At 40.5% G+C, this 20963-nt stretch overlaps 1 protein-coding gene across 8 annotated transcripts in view; it reads right to left on the bottom strand.

Annotated features, from left to right (window-relative positions):
* Positions 1-1751: 1751 nt before the first annotated feature.
* gria4a (glutamate receptor, ionotropic, AMPA 4a) overlaps positions 1752-20963 on the bottom strand; it is a 95926-nt gene continuing 76714 nt past the window's right edge. Inside the window, exons 15-18 of one of the 8 annotated variants that reach the window (XM_086035235.1) lie at positions 14698-14945; positions 11638-11752; positions 8178-8315; positions 1752-4236 (exon numbers count right to left, since the gene is read on the bottom strand). In XM_086035235.1, the coding sequence (XP_085891361.1) occupies positions 4072-4236; positions 8178-8315; positions 11638-11752; positions 14698-14945 (666 nt within the window). In that variant the 3' untranslated portion in view covers positions 1752-4071. Of the gene's footprint in view, positions 4237-8042; positions 9636-11637; positions 11753-14697; positions 14946-20963 lie in introns of those variants that run through there. The other 7 variants (XM_086035228.1, XM_086035229.1, XM_086035230.1 and 4 more) reach the window with 7 other exon arrangements.

Here is a 20963-nt window from a genome sequence, read left to right as displayed (position 1 = left end):
TATACTTTAGGAAATCATTCAGAAATACAGTAAGATCAACTGAAAGTAAGACCTTTTACCAAAGTATGCTGTATTTTCCTGTAACGTCATTGATTTCAACTCATTTGGCATTTAGGGTGTATTTTTGGTGTATTCTCCTACATATTTGACAGTGACAGGGCATAAGACGTTATAATTGATAATTAAAAATGTTGTCAGATTGTAAGGACGTGTTTAATTGGCAATTGATGCGAAATGGACTGCACTATTACAACCAGCAGAATCACTGTTGATTCAGTCTCAACTCGTTTGCTGTTTAAATAAGTACAGCAATAGCTGTGGGATGTTGGCAACTCCTCCACTGAGCATTATTATTCTCATGGGGACTGGCATCAAATCATGGAATCAAGAGGTCAGAACAGTGAGTGAGAGAGCGCTCTTATACATTGAATTTTAGTAAAATGCCAATCCAAAGTACAGTATTCGCTCATAGGCTCACTTCCATCATTGATGCAAAAAAAAAAAAACCTTGTGATACTGTGAATGGTGACAATATGATGTGAATTTCTGTCCAGAAACAACAAAACCAGTACGTGATAAACCATGCCCCTATGTGGCAGAGAAACCTAAATCTTCATTGCAAAATAAATGTGAACCATTTTTATTTTTCAGATTTGTCACACCATTATTTCAATGAGCATGAGTGGTGTCATGCCAATCTATTAAATCGACTTTGATACATACCAGCAGGTAAACATGGGCCAATGACTTCAGGGCAAATTTGGATCGAAACATCTGCAGCCAATAACTTCTTGAGCTTGTCTTGGCTTCACCTTTGCAGCTGATCCTGTCCCTGATTCCAATGTTGAAACTTGGAGCTTTCATTTGTCATGGGCCTGTGACGACTGACCAAGCTCTCATTTTGGAGTAAAAACATACGAAAACAATGCAGAGCCACAAGGGAACCCATTTTGCTGTGCCCGGGCGATCAAAGACCCTGTGTCTCTGTACTGTTTGTGTGTGCATCTCTGTGTGTACGTGGGGTTACCAGATGGACTTTCAGTGTTGGATGGGACACACAGAGACTGTGGCATATTAATATTGTCAAGTTTTTTTATATATATATAAAAAAAAGCCATATAACAGAGTTTATGCCATGGCCTCTGACAATCTGATTCATATACTCTATAGATCTTTATATATATATATATATATATATATATATATATATATATATATATATATATATATATATATGAGAGATGTTAATTTGTTTATGTATAGCTATATATTTACATATATAATATGTAGATTTATAAAAATTTGATTTTAATTACAAGTAGTGGCAATTTTAGTTTGTACTCATTATTGCAATGAATTATCTAACATGTTTAAAAAAGACTGTGAGTTTTGCTACACGTTATTTACAACAGTTTTAAAAAGCAAACTTTCTGATATGATGCTTTCATAACGCCTTGAACTGCCATTTAGTTACCCGAGACAAAAAGATATCGACTAGTTGTTGATGTGGTTCAGATTAAACAAAGCTTTCACGTTATGAATGAATAATTTGCAATCCGGGCAACTACAATGGGACACTCAGTTGTTTGCAAATGTGCAAAGATTCATTTGTACATTTAACTAGCATGACTTTCTGATGTATTGATACATGACACACTTGAAAATTTGAAAATTTGTGGATCAAATTTAGAATTGCTTTGGTCATTTGCAAACGTCCAACAGGTCCCACTGTTGAATCTTGTGAGCTCATCTGAAATCTTCCCATGTTTAATTTTTCTTTCCATCTCTGTACAAACAACTGAACCCTCAATCTTGTTTTGTTTCATATTTTTAGGTCATTAAACTATTGGTGAAAGACTACTGATTTGTTACATACCCATATGTACAAACCCCAATTCCAATGAAGTTTGGACGTTGTGTGAAACATAAGTGAAAAACGGAATACAATGATTTACAAATCCTTTTTAACCTATATTCAAATGAATACACTACAAAGACAAGATAGTAAAGGTTCAAACTGATGAATTTTATTGCTCTGTTTTTCAAATATGTTTTTCATTTTGAATTTGATGCCTACAACATATTAAAAAAAAAAGCTGGGACAGAGTCAAGGAATGACTTGGAAAGCTGAGGGATGCTCAAAAGCACCAGTTTGGAACATTCCAGAGGTGGACAGGTTGATTGGAAACAGGTGCATGTCATGATTGGGTATAAAAGGAGCATCCGTAAGGCTCAGTTGTTCACATGCAAGGATGGGGCTCAATTCACCACATTGTTCCCACCTGATTTTGGCTATGTACAATTGCAAGGAATTTAGGGATTTCTTCATCTATGGTCCATAATCATCAAAAGATCCAGAGAATCGGGAGAAATCTCTGAACATAAATGGTACCAGTGAATGTGAATTTGGGCTCTCAGGCGGCATTGCGTTAAAAACTGCCATCATTGTCAGTTTTGTCACTTGAATCTACAAATCGTCGCTGTCCTGTGAAAAACGCTTATGTACATTTTTTTCTTAATTTCTACGTGAATGGGGTTTCTGCGTTACAGACATCCCATTAACGTTAAAATAAGAAAAAAAAATAAAAAAAATGGACATTCGTGTTATTCACAAGACAGTGACGCAATGCAAGTTAAAACTCTACCATGCAAACTGAAAGCCATATATAAACAAAACCCAGAAACACATGGAGCTTCTCTGGGCCAGAGCTCTTTTAAAATTGACTGATGCAAAGTGGAAACGTGTGTTGTGGTCTGACGAGTCCACATTTCAAATTGTGTTTGGAAATCATGGACGTTGTTTCCTTCGGGCCAAAGAGGAAAAGGTCCTTCCGGATTGTTATTGGCGCAAAGTTCAAAAGTCGGAATCCTTGATGGTACGGGGTTGCGGGGGCCCATGGCACAGTTAACTTGCACATTTGTGAAGGTACCATTAATGCTTATAGGTCATACAGGTTTTGGAGCAACATATGCGGCATTTCAAGCAACATCATTTTCAGGAACATCTTTGCTTATATCAGCAAGACAATGCCAAGCCAAATTCTGTATATGTTACAACAGCATGGCTATCAAGTAGTAAACAAGTGTGAGTATTAGATTTGCCTGCCAGCAGTCCAGACCTGTATACCTTGAAAATGTGTGGCGCATTATGAAGTGCAAAATACAACAACGGAGGTCCCGGGCTATTGAGCAGGTGAAGTTGTACATCAAGCAAGAATGGGAAAGAATTCCACCTAGAAAGCTTTTGGGAACTTCTCGCAGGCATCAAATTCAAAATGAGTGAATATTTGCTCAAACAATAACAAAGTTTATCAGCTTGAACATTAAATAGCTTGTGTTTGTGGTGTATTGAATTGGATATGAGTTCAAAAGGATGTGGGAATCAGTTTGTGTTTTTATTTATGTTTCACACAACATCACAGCCACATTGGAATTGGGGATTGTATTGTAGGGCCCACATAGGCCACACATACAGCAATGTGGAGGTTTTGTTTGTTTCGTTGTGGTTGTCGGCCCTGCTGCGCGGGGCAAGAACTCATCCTGCATGAAAAGTAATGAAGCTTTGTCTTTCGTATTTGAATTTCCATGGCAAAGTCTATAATGTCCCCAAAAAATTCAGCTTACAGTTTTCTGGTCTTCTAAGAGGATACACCTGGCACTGCAGGCATGATGTCGACAGCCGTGACAATGTGATCAACAAATGTTTGTCTTTGTAAGGCGTTGTTGAGGGGTGCTGTTTATTGGCCGAGACTGTCCAAAGAAGACAAGATGAGAGGTTTTTCTTCATCATGATTGTGGTTATAGCTCAGCGTTTTAGTATCAGTTTTTTTGGATGAGTCCTCCAAAATTAAAAAAAAAAAAAAAAAAAAGGTTGCTGCAGCCAACTATAGCAATGTTCACTACACATATTTCCATTTCCTCTATTCCACTTTGTTACAATAAGTCAGAGGCAGCGGGAAAAGATGTAAAAATGTATGGCATCCGAGGATAAAGTGATGACGATGATGTGATCCTTCAATGTGATTCTGCATGTTGGTGTGTCACTAAGGCACAGCGGATCTTTTTTGGTTTTCAGGGCAGTCCGGAGGAGACCACTGCAAGGCCAGGGTGTCGGAGGGTGGCGTGGCCAGTGTGCACGGCTTTAGGGCAGTCTGGCGTTAGAACGCGGCCGTTCTCCCCCACACTTCCTGTGATGGACAGACGGGCCTTGTTTCGCATGGCTTCAGAAAAAGACAGCTAGATGAGGAAGAACAACAAAGAGGTTGGTCAAATGAAGTGTGGAAAAAAAATGCCTTCTGTACATAAAGGCTGTACCAAAAGTGCACCCATTGTCTTTAAAAACACACATGCATGCATTTGACATAATCATGCATGGCTCTTTACACATACTTAGCACCCACACAGGTATGCTCGTACAAAGTACAAAGTTGGGAAGGTGCATTCACATCAAGTCGCCTCGGCTAAACTTAATTTGGCTTTTCTATGTAATAGTCGAGCAGTAACTAAATGAGCTGCCGGACACTGAAATATAATAAAGCAGGCAAATCGAGTTTAAATCTTATAATGAGCCACCAGCAGAGGTTTATGTCACGGCATTCTGATTAATATTGCGTTCGTGGATTAGTAAAATTCACCCGTTTTTGTCCATCTCAGGGGGCGGCCATTTTGCCACTTTCTGTCAAGCTGAAAATGACATCACAGTTGCTCAGGTAATGAGCAATCATGGCTCAGCTTCATAAAACAGACGACCTCTGATTGGTTGTTACCTGAGCCCTGAGGAACTGTGATGTCACTTTCAGTTGACAGCAAGTGACAAAATGGTCGCCCCCTCAGATGGATAAAAATTGGTGGATTTTGCTGCTTAACTCTTAATCCACAAACAGATTACTAATCAGAATGTTGTGTTTAGCACTAGGAGTATGAGAGCAGTCATTTTGACTATTTTCAAATTTTGATGTGTTATGTGATGCGTGTGTGATGTTTTCTGTATATAGTCCATTACCGTGGTGAAAATTTATGGTATTAAACAGCATAAAAATAGTTACAAGTCATTATTCCTTTAACTATGGCGTCCCAGTCAATTTGACGGTTCTACTTACTCTTACGCATGTTGCGTTTGGATGGCGCCGCCGGGTTTCTATAGCAACCAGCGGTTGCATTGAGAAACGCTGCTGGTCACCATGATCGATTAAAAAAAAAAAAAAAATCTTATAGAGTAGAGGAATCATTACATCTGCTTAAAATATTGACAAGTTTGAGGATGACTTGCTCAGCTGACACACAGCGACTCCGAGTAAAAAAGTCCGTCTGAGGCTTTTCCAATCAGTCCTGTCATAAAAAAATGTAACGTGTTTTCTTGGTCATTGAAATCAATCACTTTGCCTGACTTGTACTGATAATTGATTAGGATTTTTCTTTTGTATTTGAAAAATACAGAGCTGTCATTCAAAATTTTTTGGTGGTGGGGAAATAAACAACCAACTCTGGAATTCCTGGTGTGAATGCACCCCCGAACCATGGATCACACAGAAGGGCAATCACTGTGTTAAATGCTGACATAGTTGATCAAGCCAAAAGGTAAAAGCAGGCAACACATCAACAAACTGAAGATTTGTGTTGTAGACATCTGCATTTTATAGTGACCATGCTGTTTTGGGTGAGGTGGGGGAGGTTTGATAGGGTGTGACTTTAAAGCGGAAATCAACCCAAACATATTTTTTTCAAGAATATGTTCCCAGCAGGCCCACTAATTGAAACGCGGCATTCTGATTAGTATTGCGTTTGTGGAATATGAGTTAAGAAGCAAAATCCACCCGTTTTTAGCCATCTCAGGGGGCGGCCATTTTGTCACTTCTGTCGACTGAAAATGACATCACAAGTACTCAGGGCTCAAGTAACCAAGTGACCAATCACGGCTCACCCGTTTTCTGAAGCTGAGCCATGATTGGTCGTTACCTAAGCCATGAGTAGTTGTGATGTCAATTTCAGTCGACAGAAGTGACAAAATGGCCGCCCCCTAAGATGGCTAAAAACGAGTGGATTAACTCTTATTCCACAAACGCAATATTTATCAGAATGCCTCGTTTCAACTAGTGGGCTTGCATAGAACATATTCTTGAAAAAAATATGTTTGGGTTGACTTCTGCTTTAAGTTATTCCAAAATTGGGCAGGTTGTAATTTAAAAAGGATAATTTTTGGAAGGTGAGGATTTGAGAAAGACAAAGGAAAACAGGAAAGTTTTATTCCAAGGATTTATAGAGAGGGAGTAAGTGACTATACTGCTCGGAGTAGCGGGGACACTTCACGTGGACAGTCTACTTCATGATGTTTTTGCACATGCCATGTTCCTAATGTAGTAACACAACCCAAATAAGGCAGCTCATGCTGTGCGCTTATTAAATCAGCGTGTTAATTTACTTTATTTAATTGGCCTTTTTCAACATAATTAAGTAGCTGTGCTACATGAAGTGTTTGTTGATCAGTTTTTCCCCTGCAGCGATGCTGGGCTGTTTTGAAGTTGTCAAGGGCTGAATTAGGCGAAAGCATCTCTTGGATACACAGCTCCACTAGGGTTTGGTTTTGCAGGTTGGATTGAATGGGGATTGCGACTACTGTATGTCGTCATAATGTGTTAACATTCCTCTTCTGACTTAGTTGTTCTAATGTACTTTAATGTTTTTACATAGTCTGGTGATACTCGTGGATCATGTGGAGTCGTTTTAAATGTGAAAAACATCTCACATGGGCTTCATCGGTGTGATTTCTATCACATTAGTGCTGAAAGTGAGAAAATAACTGATGAAAGCTGGTGTCTACACAGAAGGCAGTTAATTTGTAGCTGGAAGCGGTCATATTTTAATGAGAAAATCTGTGTGAAACAGTTGAGGTAGGTCTAAAACCTTCAACATGTGTAGAATAGGGACGATTCATGGAAAATTGATTTAAACTGCTCAAAATATGCATCGATGTCAGAAATAAAAGAATTGACATCAAAATTTTGATCACAAAAGGATTTGTAATGATAACAGTCAAATCTATTGTACATTTATTTATTTTCATGTTTAGTTCTGGCACTAAAAAAAACACCGATAAGACAAAAATGTAGTTAAGCAGTCAAAATTATTAGTTCATTTCAAGTTTTTTTTAAGTCACAAAAAGTTACTGTTTGCAACAAGGACAAAATACAGATGTAAAAACAAAAACATCTTTTGGTTTTAAAATGAGTCATTCGTTTTGTTTAAAACAAAGATTTACAACATTTCGAATCCATTTGAAATCGGGAACTGAAAATCTAAAATCAAATCGAATCGTGGCTTGAGTGAATCGCTACTTCCCTTGTAAAGAAATAATGCAAAGTCTGACAACCGAGACTAAGGGTCCGAAACTTGGCTTAGTCGAGTTTGCATGATTTCCTCTCACATTACAGAAACATGCATGTTAGGTTAGCTGAAGACGTAATGTGATTGTGTAATCTAATTTCTTTTATTTACTGTTCTATATATTTAGATGCATTTTTTTCCATTACAGTCGCTACACTTCTTCACTGATTGGTTGGAAGAAATATTACGATTCTACTGCTTTCTGTAGAAAGTGAGATGGGTACTGGGTCGGGTTTTACATAACAGCATGTGTGGATGGAGTTGTGCATCCCTGCTCCGCTGTTTTGTTAATTATTAGCCAAGAGTACAATGCAGTTGTCTAGTTATGTCATTAGCTACGAGCATCACCACCACTGTCATGTCATCATCATTTCATCGTTATTTTGCAGCCAAAGACGGTGGAACCAAATCTAGCAGAAGGGTAACAACAAAAGAAATGTGCTTTCAATTTTAGGACAATAACAAACAAATAGCCAAAATAAGTTTTCATTAAAAAAAAAAATAAATAAAAAAAATAAAAAAATCATCATTGGTTCCACAATGCTTGACCGCACGTACTCATGACCACATGAATAACAACACGGTTCCGCATTGACAGGCTCTGGCATGAACATAGACAACAAACTACAGCACCACCATGATGACCACCACCATGACCCCACCTAGACGGCAGCCTCTAAATCCTACCCCTAGATCTTGACCCCCTCGGAGCCGTACACGTTGTACCCCTCCCTATAAGTGGCTAGATTCTGGGTGCTTGGGGAGGGGCTGGGGCAGTGGGGGGGACTAAGGTCCACCTTCATGCGTTTGGCTTCGGCCCGCGACTTGTAGCAGAACTCGACCAGCGCCACAAGCATGGCGAGGCCCAGGCCGCCCACGAGGATGTAGAAGACCCCGGCCACGTTAGACAGGCTCAGGGCCTGAGACGACTTGTCCTGTGGAGACCAGGAGGGGGAGTTGTGTTGGGGAAGGGGGTGAGTTACAAGCCAATGGGGGGGTGTTGTCGATGGTTATCAGAGTGAAAGAAAGTCAAAGGAGGTGAAAACAGGCAAAAAAAAGTGAGCGACGAAAATGAAGGTGAGATGGAGAGTAACAAAAAAAAAAATAGAAGAAAAAGTAACAGGGGCAAGGAGAAGAGAGACAAGAGGGTACGGGGGGGTTAGACACATTTATTTGTGATAAAGTTCAGGTCATGTCAATGTGCTATCATCAAGTCATGCATCTAGAATGATTCTGCATTATTTGCTTCATCATAAACAATTCTAACTACATTCTACATCTACAATCACAGTTTTTACTGCTGGTACCAGTTCTACAGTATGTACTTGTACACATTCAACGTGTCATTGTGTCAGAGCATCTTCAATTGACAATCTTTCAAATGGATGAGAGCCGACATTTATCTTAGCAATAAAGACATTTCGCTGCACTTCCAAAACATTCAATGCAGCTTGCGTCTTTTATGGTTCAGCTAATTGAAATGAGATAATTGGTATCATATGTTCATATTCTATCCTTTAGGTCAATAATTCTGCCCAAATTCCATCGGGGAAACAAGCATTTTAGGGTTGGCCTTGATATTTAAGCAATTATTTAGAGCATGGAATCCCTAGTGGTTGTTTACATTAGACAATTTTTGAAAAAAAAAAATAGTTGCAGATGAAAATTGGGCTCTGGGAGTCCTCGTTATAATCTACGTGTATCGTATTTGTCTGACTGTAAAATAAACACTGGAACATAATTGAGTCTTTTTATATAGAAAATAATCTGTGTTAAGTTTTACCTTTCCAAATATGACAATGAGATGAACGTGACCAGTCTAATGATAACCGGAAGTGCATAGTCACCATTGTATCTCTGAAACTAAGTGCAATGAAAATGAGATTGCCACAGATTGCTACAGAAACTGAACAGAAAGCTATTATTTTAGATATTTGATGTTTTTTTTTTTTTTTGCTAAATGTGAATCATCATATTCAAAATGAATATTTTTTTTCCCCTGATGTAGAGCATATCTATTTTTTTTTTAATAATTAAAGCAAACTGAAGTGTTGCTAGGACAGTAGTTGCAGTAATCTGGAGCATGTTGAGGATGAAAGTTTCAGGATAGCATTCTGGGCTGTAGCAGCGTGAGACTAACCTTACTTCCAGAGTCCTTGGGTCCACATTCTCCCTTGTCATACCACCATTTGTTTTTCAGTTTGTCTAAGACGCCCGCTTCGCTCAGTTTCAAAACGGCAAGGTTTACCGGGGTTCTTTGCGTGTAAAAATAACATAAATAACATCATAGGTCATGTTATTTTATGTTATTAAAGTCTTTCACATATGCATTGCACAGCTCAGTCACAACGTTAGCAAATACTTCATCAGTTGAGACCAAGTGACCTAGCATGGATCCCACTGAGTACATGTGTGTATGCTCTCGAGGAGGGGCTGGGGGGGGGAGTGGAGCTACGTGAGCTACAGACATATGAGTGGGACCCACCTTTGTCACTTCACGTAACGCAACCATACTATCCCAGCTGCTTCGTTAGCAAACCACACGCAAATACTGTCCAGACAGGAATTTTGAGCCCTCGAGGCATTGGTAGCTCTGTTCTATGGCTGGGAGAGACTGTTACACTGGAACGTCTGGCACACTACATTCGAACGAGCAAGTCTTTTTACTCCATTTAACAATAATTTGTACAATTAAGATGCGCATCAGGTCGGCATTGCCTTTGGCTTGCGGCGGTGTCAAATAATTTAACACAGTCAAAGGCACGCAATGAGATACTTGGTAATTCAGCATTTTACACCTAGACAAATTTGAGAGGACAATTTTACTGTTGTACAATTTTAACGATATCACATTAGAGTTTTATTATATTCCCATTGAGGAGCACAAACCCCCCCCCCTCTTTTAGAATGTTCACACCTAATGCTAATGAGTGCATCAAGCTTTTTTTGGACTTTGTATTATTGTGACTATGTTAAATTATAACTATTCATCATAATTCTGATATTTTTTATTAGTATTTTCTCAATAGTCTGGACACAATTTTATCTAACTGGGATCTGTCTGGTAGAAATTCTGTAACTCTTAGGTGGTGAATATGCCACAGAAACGCTATAGTTCACCATCATTCAAATGTGTTTAGGGCACAGGTGTCAAACTCAAGGCCCGGGGGCCAGATCTGGCCCACCACATCATTTTATGTGGCCTGCGAAAACATAAAGCTTGCTAAAATCTGTACCTAAATTTCAAATAGTCATGTATAATAAATAATTACACTGAGATATTGCTAGCATATTATTCTTACCAAACCCCTTATTGCAGTAACTTAAACAATAGTTGAACAAACCATTATTCTTGACTTTTGATTTCAAAATTAGTTATCCACCAATATTTTGTGCACTGAATATATAATAATATCAGGCGCTGATTAAACATTTATATATTTTCACTGTCATAACGGCCCTCCAAGGGAAACTGTAACTATAGTTTGGCCCATGACAAAAATTACTTTGACACACATGGTTTAGGGCATATTGTTTTCAGAAAATAACTTTAAAAATATTTTGAAATACTAAAAACAAACAAACTGGATATCTATTTTATGTTTTCATCCCACAGTGCCACCGTTAGACATTCACCCGCAATGCCACGTCAACAATTTTGCAGATATCATGGCTGATATGCTTTACTGCTTGTTTCAATTGCTACTTGAGCATCCCGCTTGAGCTGCAGATACGTGACTTAGGTCTGTTTCTTCCACCCTCCTCTCATTTGTTGTCTTCGTCTCTCCCCAGAGCACCACTAGGGGGCGAACTTTCCTGCCTCTACAGTATTTCGAGCTTGTCCACTTGAATCTATTGAACACAGAACCTCCCCATCACCTTGCTCTTTACTTTCAGAAAGTGTCAAGTATGTTGATGTTGCTACAGTTGTCGGTTAAAGTTTACAGCCATCTGATCAAGTGTATTTTTAGAGAAATCTTTTATCTTTTAATAACCTCCAGTGTTGTACCTGTGTCAAAGGCTCTGAACCTTTTCATGTGGAAAAGGTGCACACTGTTGACAACAGCTGCAACCTTGAGTCTACATTCGAAGCAGAAGGTGTCTCAGGAGGTTTTGGACATCACTTTTGCCCTTTGCCTAAACTCTTCACCGGGGCAGATGCTTGCGTTACTGAAGGATGGGGGCCATCTCAGGCTCCCCAAACTGTGATTGACCCCCGTTCCCTCAGGGTGGGTGGGGCAGACAGAGAGGGCTAACCTTGGAATCCCCTCCCCCGCTGCCACATTCTCCTTTGTCATACCACCACTTGTTTTTCAATTTGTCCAACAGGCCCTGCTCGTTGAGCTTTAGCACGGCCAGGTTGACCGCATTTCTTAAAGTAAAAAAAAAAAAAGGAGGAGGGGGGGGGGGGGGGAGATAAGATAGTTTGGTCAGAGCAAAGGATAGAAGGAAAGACAGACAAGCTGGATGGGCACCAGTGCCAGGTGGAAGAAGGTGAGGGACATGGGGGGGCAAAGGGAGGACAACTAAGAAGGGTTGGAAGGAAAGGGGAAGCATCCCAAGAAAAAACTCTCTTTATCTCATTTACTCTCTTCCTACAAATAAATTTTATGCAAATGCTATCTGGATGAACTATAGCTGTGCAAGAGGTGTCACGCAGTGCCAGATTGCTGCTGTACAGTGTTAACCGGGGCTGTAGCCTGCTGATGGAGCTCTTGTCCCCTCCTGCAGCTTCACTACCCTCAAGCTAGTCTCAACCTGCGTGTGTGCGAGTGTGTGTGTGTGTGTGTGTGTGTGTGTGTGTATCCACTTTCCCGCAGGCCTCCTATCACACCCCTGAAGGGATTGTGACCTCCAAACAAAATGCAGGCACATAGGGCTGGGTTTTGGATTTAAAAATGGGTCTCAAAGTGGAAGTTTTTCAAAAGTACTCTGTTGTTGTCTTTAAGGAGTGGAATTTAGTAGTCTGCGAAGAGATGTGATCGGTGATTAGTGTCCAGTCGCGGGAACTCAAGGAAAAACATTTACGCTTCTGCAGCATTTCTGCTTATAACGCTTGTACAATTAAGTATATAATTAAGTACACCGCTTATGTGTCTGCATTGCATTACTTAATTCTATCAAATTATCAAACCATTGTGTGTGCGTGTAAAGGTTGGCACGCATTCTTTACAAAGTGGAATTGCCTTTAATTAATCTGGCATGCTATTTACTTTTTAATATTGTGCTTTATAGAAATATATAGGCGTGCGCAACTTTGTCTCAGGCAATTATTATTTTTTGTTCAAATCTGGCTAAACAATCAAAGACAAAGCTATGTGGTTGCATTAAATATACAGTACATGTAATTCTCTTAGTTTTATGTTTACTTTGACGGCATCTCATATTTTTGCCAAGTCAAAATAAAAATTGGCCTGGCTGACGACGGCTTGCATGTCAAAACGCTCTTATGTAGGGTCACTTGTTTCTCAAGGCACCGCTGTATTTTGAAAGAAGGACTGAAATGGCTAAAGTAGCTGAGAATGAAAATCTTGTGCTAGGAGAGGTCTGGACATAACATTTGTCCATGCTGTAGCAGTCACAACTTTTAACTTTTGGGGGTTGCTCTGCAACATGGTGGAGCAGGAGCGCCCCCAGGGATTTGGGGGCCCCTTGAAAAACACCCATTACCTCAGTGCTGCAAATTGAGAATGAAAATACTATTTTCTCGCTTTTGGATGGTATTTTGGCTCATTAAAACTCATTCACTGCCAAAAACATTTTTATACGTCTTTTCGCAGTCCAGCCATTCAATCCCAGGAATTTATTTATATTTTTTTTCTATTTTTTTCAAACGTTACGTTAAAAGAGTGTCTTAAAATGTCTGGCAGCCAAGTGAGCAGATGTAATGGGCAAGAACTGGTAAAAATACCGGTACATAATTAGAATTTTTTCAAAGGCACAATTATTGTGTTGTCTGTGTTCATTTTGGAGGGGAGAACCTTGCACAAGTAAAGAGAGTTCAGAGATATTGATCAAGACAGTGTTTTCTGGGGTGATCTAATCTACAAGCTATGATTAGATGATTGCGGCAATGGATGAAAAAACAGTTCATAAACAGTCACATATTATTTAAAGCTAAACTTCAAAATGCAGTGACTATAATCATCAGAGAACATTCTTCCTCACCAATGTGACACTATGAGGAGAGGCAGCCTCACATTCACGCTCCCAGACATGTTTTCACCTGCTAGTTCGTGTTTGGATTGATTGAGAGAAACAAGATACAACTGCAGATAGTCCTGGGAGGAAAGACCACACACTCACTGTCTGCCACTTCATAAAAAAAAAAATCAACCCTCAACACTGGTATTTGAGGGACTTGGTTGCACCAATCATGGGGAAATTTATAGGACAGGCATGTTGCTTTGCTTTTTGTACGAGTTGACCAAAAGATGAGAGAAAAATTGAATTGTCTGACTCTTTATTTCCCCTCAGCAGACACCTATCGCATAAGGAAAGCACTGCAAGAATATATGTCAAATAAACAAATGTCTCCTGAGGGGGAAAAAACCAACACATTTGTGACGTAAATTCCCTAAATCAATCTCAGTAAATGTGTCCACATTTCAAGTAAACAAGGGTTAAACGTTTGTGTTTGATCAAGTTTAAATCCCCCATTAGTCAGGCCCCTTTGGTCAGTTGCTTTTATTGTCGTTTCCTATAATTTGCCCCTTTTGGGTGTGGATGCAGTGGCTGTAGCCCGAGGTTATTGCCCCTCCTCACAGTCTGCTTCATCATCATTATAATGATCATCACTACAATGCCTTTGCTACGAAGTAACACAGACACAAGACAGCAGACACATGGACAGTGTTACCTGGAAGGTGACCCTGCGAAGAAACAAGTGTAAAGGAGGAGCGACATAAAGTGACACGGGACATAACAATGGCAAAAATATAAGTGACAAAGAGAAACGCACAATGAGACAAACTGAGAAATTGGGACTCAAGGTGATCAAGAGGAGATATGATGATGTCTACACATTCAAACATGTCACTACAGTTGCTGCTGGGTGGAAACGTTTTATTTTTGCGGCGAGAAATTGTTCTCTTGATTTGTGGCATCCACTGATGAGGGTGTACCCTGGCATCAGAGTGTGGGTGAAAAACAGCAATTGTTATTCAATTCCTTTTTTACGTGCAGATAAGATGTTTCCACCGGACAGCAATGACAATAATAATTGTGTAAAAGGCACAGCAGGGTAGGTGGAATATCGCAGCAATAGCACAGTATCACTGTTGTTACTGTTTCCTATTGTTACACTATTCCACCTACCTTAACTGTGAGCCTTTGGGCGTAGCAATTCCATATCCTTTGGAGTCCAGGTTGCCCCCGACTTTCATGGTGTCACAAGGCTTGCGTTGCTCCGTGTACTCATTCATGGTGGACTCCAGGAGGAAGGCGTACTTCCCCTTGGACTTGCGCACCCTCGCCACACCTTCCGCGGTGGTTTTGGTGAAGACCGTTGGCTCGGCCGACTTCATGTATGACCACATCTTCTCATACACGGCTATTTTGGACCTCTGGGTAGAAGAGCGATAGGGAAACCGAGCAACAATTAATTCATGTAGGCAATAATTGAATAATTTAAGTATAAAGCGAGTTGTGTCGTCTTGGAAAGGAACAAGTGGATTTAGTAACGGTAGATTTAAAGTTAATTTCAGACATAATAGTGCTTCATACATGGAAGGCCCCTGCGCCTCTCTCTAGAACACCGGTGTCAAACTTAAGACCCGGGGTCCGAATCTGGCCCGCCATATCATTTTATGTGGCCCGCCAAACAAATGATCGACTTCCTGTTTTTTGCTAAAATACCAAAATTGTAAAATAAAATACTAAATCAATAAAGAAATAAATGTAACAATATTTTAAAAACAGTTTTTATTGGCCTCTAATTTCAAAAGTAGCTATTTGTCATGTTGTTGTGTATTTGTAATATGAGGAGATTATACTTTTATTTGAGGTCACAGTCATAATGGTCCTCCGAAGGAAACCATAACTCTGATGTGGCTCGCGACAAAAATTAGTTTGACACCCCTGCTGTAGAATATTCTTGAAATTGTCAGTAATTATCGTCCAATTTGGGAATATGTTGGACTAAGTCGTGCTTCTCCCACATCCGGTGTGCTCCAATTAAGGTTTTGTGCTGCTGAATCTGATACAATCATCCATGAGTGAGATCGGCCGATACCGATTCCGAATCCCATCATATGGATTAGCTGTCCTCTTTTCAGTGTAGCTCCAACTAACGATTTTTTAAATAACTGATTGATATGTCAGTTAGTTTTTTCATATTCAACACAATATTAATCAGAACACCATGATTCGATTAGTGGGGCCGCGTAGAACATATTGTTAAGAATCCTCCGGATAAGTTGGGAAGATAGGTGAACCAACATTAGTTTTTTGAAGGAAGTTAACATCGGTAGCATGACCACAACAGTCATTTGACACAAGCCATAAAAACCATGTCACGTCATTCGTATACCCAATAAATGCCAATAATTCCGAAAACAAATGTTTTACAGCCAGTTGAAGGAAGGACAGCACACCCGAGGGGGACAGAAGAATCGGTACAAAAACATCATTAAAACACACCCTAAAAGTGCCACTTCAATCCGAACACTTGGGATGGGGCAGCCCTTGGGAGAATTATGGAGCAGGACAGCCCGTTATGGTACAGCACAGCTAGAAGAGAACATTCACCGTGCCAATAAAGCAAAGAGGCACCAGAGGAAGGAGAGATCGGCATCACAAACCCAAACAACAACAACCTTGAAAACCACATACCACCATTGCAATGGCAGTTTAGGGAACAGCCTCCACAGCCACCAGAAGACCCCAGTGATGGGAAAATGAAACTTCAAATTGGCTTCATGAAGCGGTTGTATTTTTTTGACTCCTCTAAATGGCGCTCTCTGTTCAACATTGGGCTGAAAGCACATTGACTTCCCATTTCTTAAACGCCTCTATTTAAGCCAACGGTGGCATCTAGAGGAGTCTGAAATACAACAATTGGTTTGTGAAGCAATTTGAAGCTTCGTTTTCCCATCACTGGAAGACACACAGATGACCAGAATTACCAACAAGAGGACAATCATACTCGCTTCAAGTGATCGCTAGTGATGATGAGCACAATTGTGTATTCAGACCAGCTGTCCCCATGGATACAGCGAGTGCAGGAGTCATGCTATACAAGCATTGCATCTTCCCGTGATAGTTATTCTTGACGAGGCGCCACCACTGTGACCTGCATTGGATGAGGTGTGTGTTTGCGTCTGCACTTAGTGCGTGACCGACACCTGTCCCATAATAATGTCACTCACATTGACGAGCATCGGCAGACCCCTGCTCTTACCTTTCTTTCTCTCTTACACTTTTTATGATTTTGTTTGCCCTCCAAAATCCATGATAGACTCCACCTTCACGCTAACAACTCCTTAACACCCACACGGCCATCCTCAACTTCAAGTTAAGTCAATACACCTAATTGTATACGAGGTTTATGTTCCAACACGTCTCCGCAATATATGAAATCCAGGAAGTAGCGGCCAATCATTTATGGCATTATGCTTAAATATTGTAATGTTTCACGCAGACATTTCATCACTAACAAACAATACAGTATAAGCATATGAGGCACATGTGCTATTTTTGTCCACTTGGTGTCTACATGTGCGTATGCCTCTAAAGCAGACCTGGACGCTCCGCCTATGGGACAGACCGGCCCGTCACATGTCAAAATAATTTGTTCCGATCGAAAGTGTGATTCATGAACACGCAAGTCCTAATCGTGTCCATGAAAACAGTGTATCCAATCATAATTTTAATCCTTAGTCTGATCGGATTAAAGCCACTTTGTCCATGTAGCCAATGTTTACAAGAGATGTGCAGTTAAGTGTACTGCACAAGGAAAAAAAAATCCATGAATAAGTGAACTGCGGTATAGCGAAGGATGACTGTAAATACAAATTTATATATATATATATATATATATATATATATATATACTAACCAGTCACAGAATAATAACTCACAATTTAATGAGATAAAAAATGAGATGATCACGCTAAGTGACACTGTTGTAGAGGTATTAATTTTTTATGATTATGGTACAACAGTAGATTAGAGTGTGCCCTGAGATCATAGAAATACTGTCTGGGAACCCAGCGAGGTGATAGTCTTGTCCGGGTGTTCCTGGAATGGGTTGTCAGCTAATCATAGGGCACATACAGACAAAACAACCACACGCAAGGGCAATTTAGAGTCTTCAATAACCCCAACATGCATGTTTTCAGAATGTGGGAGGGAGTTGGAGTACCTACAGAAAACTATTGGAAGCACAGGGGGAGAGAGCCATTCAAACCACCAACTTTAGAAGTGTGCTCACCACTCCTCCACCCTGTCTAATGGTTCCGTTACCTAATTTAGTTGTTAATTATTTGTCAAAACCATTTAAGAATATCCAAAAGTAGCCACAAATTTGATACCGCAATTGTATTGGATCTGATTACAGTGACTATCATGGTGTGGCCCGTCGGTGTGTGCGTGTGTGAGGTTGTTGCGGCAATGATGACTGTGCAGATATACTGCAGCTTGGAGGGGGGAGATGTGTGACAATGTGTTGTGGCTCTTTCCAGATTCTTGAACAATGAGTGAGGCGGTGAAGGAGGAAATGGATGCTGGAATTCACCTTCAAGCATCCGCACTTTGAAAAACACATTTAATTATACACCGACACACAAATATGCTCAGAGGAGGGGATGGGCCTCACGCACATACACTCACATGCATCCATAGGCCTATGAATATGCTCATGTGCGCTCAGTCATACACACACATGTAGTCACACAAACAGACACAGATAATTAATGGCGGTGGTGAATCCCCCTCAGCTGTGGGGGAGTAAATTGCTTTTTCACCCTCCACAGATTTCAGCCTGCTCGTTATGTTGATGATGCCAGAGCTGTTCAGAGAAGCACAAACTGTCTGCTCTGATAGCCCCCCCCCCCCCCCCCCCACCAACCCTCTCCCATCCAAGAAGCCACCCAGCATCCTCACTACAGCTCATATCTTTTAAATCTGTTATTGGGTATCTAAATGCACACAATGCGCACAAGACTCTTTGGAAGACTACAGAGCATGACAACATGTGACAGAGTACATTTCTTGTTTCCCCCTCGAGACTACGCTACAATTGTTGTCATTACCAGCAAGTTGTGATTGAGTGAAGCAAAACTTGGGCTTCTCTCAGCCACTTAACTTCATGCCGCCACTCTCTACCATACCCTGTCCACTCTTACCATTGCTCCACTAAGTGTAAAGTGCGAAGTGCTCTTGCCCACATTTGTATGAAGTTTGCCTGTGTTAAAGTGGAAGTCAACACAAATATATTTTTTCAAGAATATATTCTATGCAGGCCCACTAGTTGAAACACAGCATTCTGATTGATATTGCGTTTGTGGAATATGAGTTATGCAGCAAAATCTAGCCAACTCAGGGGTCGGCCATGTTGTCACTTCTGTCGACTGAAAATGACATCACAGTTGCTCAGACAACAACCAATGATGGTTCAGCTGTTTTCTCAAGCTGAGTCACGTGTTCTGAACAGCTGAGCTGTGATTGGTCGTTACCTGAGCCCTGAGCAACTGTGATGTCATTTTCAGTTGTCAGAAGTGACAAAATGGCTGCCCCCTGAGATGGCTAAAAACAAGTGGGATAACACTTATTCCACAAACACAATATTCATCAGAATGTCTTGTTTCAACCAGTGGGCCTGCATAGAAGAAATCCTTGAAAAAAAGTGTTTGGGTTGACTTTCACTTTAAAAAGCACAACTCTGACACGTTTTCCTTTCCCGGGAGGTGAAAAGATGTTAGCATGCTAATAAAGCCTACATACAGAGTATGCTAAGTCAACAGTTGAATTTGTTTACATGCTACCCATAGTTAGTTCACCATAAGTTTCAAGCATGATGGGATCATATCAATAATGCTTATTTTATTGCTAATTTTTTTTCTCCCAATGCGGGCATGGGAAAACCTGGTTTCTAAAAGCTGAAATATTGATCTCTTGTCTCAATATTGATCTCTCTGAAAATGGGTGGATTAACTCTTATTCCACAAACGCAATATTTATTAGAATGCCTTGTTTCAACTATTGGGTCTGCATAAAACATTCTTGTAAAAAAATATGTTTGGGTCGACTTCCTCTTTGAAATCACATAGTACTCCAGCAATTTCCACCAAATTGTGTGTGGTCCAAAATATATGGTAATTTATGAGACTTTTGTGAAAAACATGCTCATAGAATATCAAACATGGCTTTTTCACATTCAGCAATTTGGCATATGGCAACCGATTTATAATGCACATTATTAACACCTGCAGTTCTGGTGTGAACATTATGTACCGTAACATGCACAGTAACTGTTCATATTAAAACCAGGCTCTATTCAGTCACTCATTAATTTTCTACATCTTATCATTCAGGGTCACTTGTGAGCTGGAGCCGCTCCGAACTTAACTTTATGTTAAATGTTATCACAGCTGTCTCAGCACAATGCTGTTCCCCGGTGCCTTTGTCATACCTACAGTTCAGGTGACCATTTGCATGAATTAAAAATGGATAAAAAATGTGTCGTTTTGGTCACTCGTTTATATGACAACAGCCAATGTTGTCACGCTCCACTATTTGCGTCACCACTGTACACTACTGGCTTAGTTGTGTGCTTGTTGTCAGCCTCATCTTTGTCAATGAATCAGCCCCATTCCTACCCTCGCGTTCTACCAGTTGTGTCGCAGATGGATGGTTAACATGGCCGTATTTAGTTTTCATGTCATGTCATGTCATGTCATCTTCCAAACCGCTTATCCTATACAGGGTCCCGGGGAGTTGCTGGAGCCTATCCCAGCCGTCAACGGGCGAAGGCAGACTACACCCCGAACTGGTCGCCAGCCAGTCGCAGGGCACACACAGACACCATCACTGAGCGGGAATTGATCCCACGCTGCCCGCACACAACTCGGGCGTGTGTACCACTACACTATCAGCGGACTTTAGTTTTCATGTTTGGTTTAATTTTCCAATCCTTGCCACTATCAGAATGACTCGCCTTTGTCGGTAAAACCGGTCATCATAGCTTCTTTGTGTTCCCTCCTCCTGGGTGTGCCAGTTTGTGAAAATAAAAGCTTTTTATTCTCCGGGTAGCACTCATAGTACTTTCGTGCATTTCCCTCCACAATTCAAGGCATAAACGGTTTTGTAGATAAGAGCAGTGGTTTGTCGACCAACAAAAAAAGCAAACAGTACCATTAACACTTTAGCTCCAAGCTAAGCTCACTTCAGTGCCATTTCTACAAAGCTTTTTTTCCCCACTGAAATTTCTGTAAATGGCCGTTGATTTATTCCATACCACCCACCAGCAGCGGAATAAATCAGTTCATACGCTCATTTGTCATCGTCCTGCCTACAGTCAGAGCTGGATTCTTATGCTCGGCTTTGTGTATGACGCTGCAAAGTCTGAAACCAGCCTTCCGTAC

Source organism: Filicampus tigris, chromosome 7 (genome assembly GCF_054856515.1).
Source record: "Filicampus tigris isolate MCC_2025a chromosome 7, RoL_Ftig_1.0, whole genome shotgun sequence".
NCBI lineage: Eukaryota > Metazoa > Chordata > Actinopteri > Syngnathiformes > Syngnathidae > Filicampus > Filicampus tigris.
This window is presented reverse-complemented; position numbering and strand designations above follow the sequence as displayed.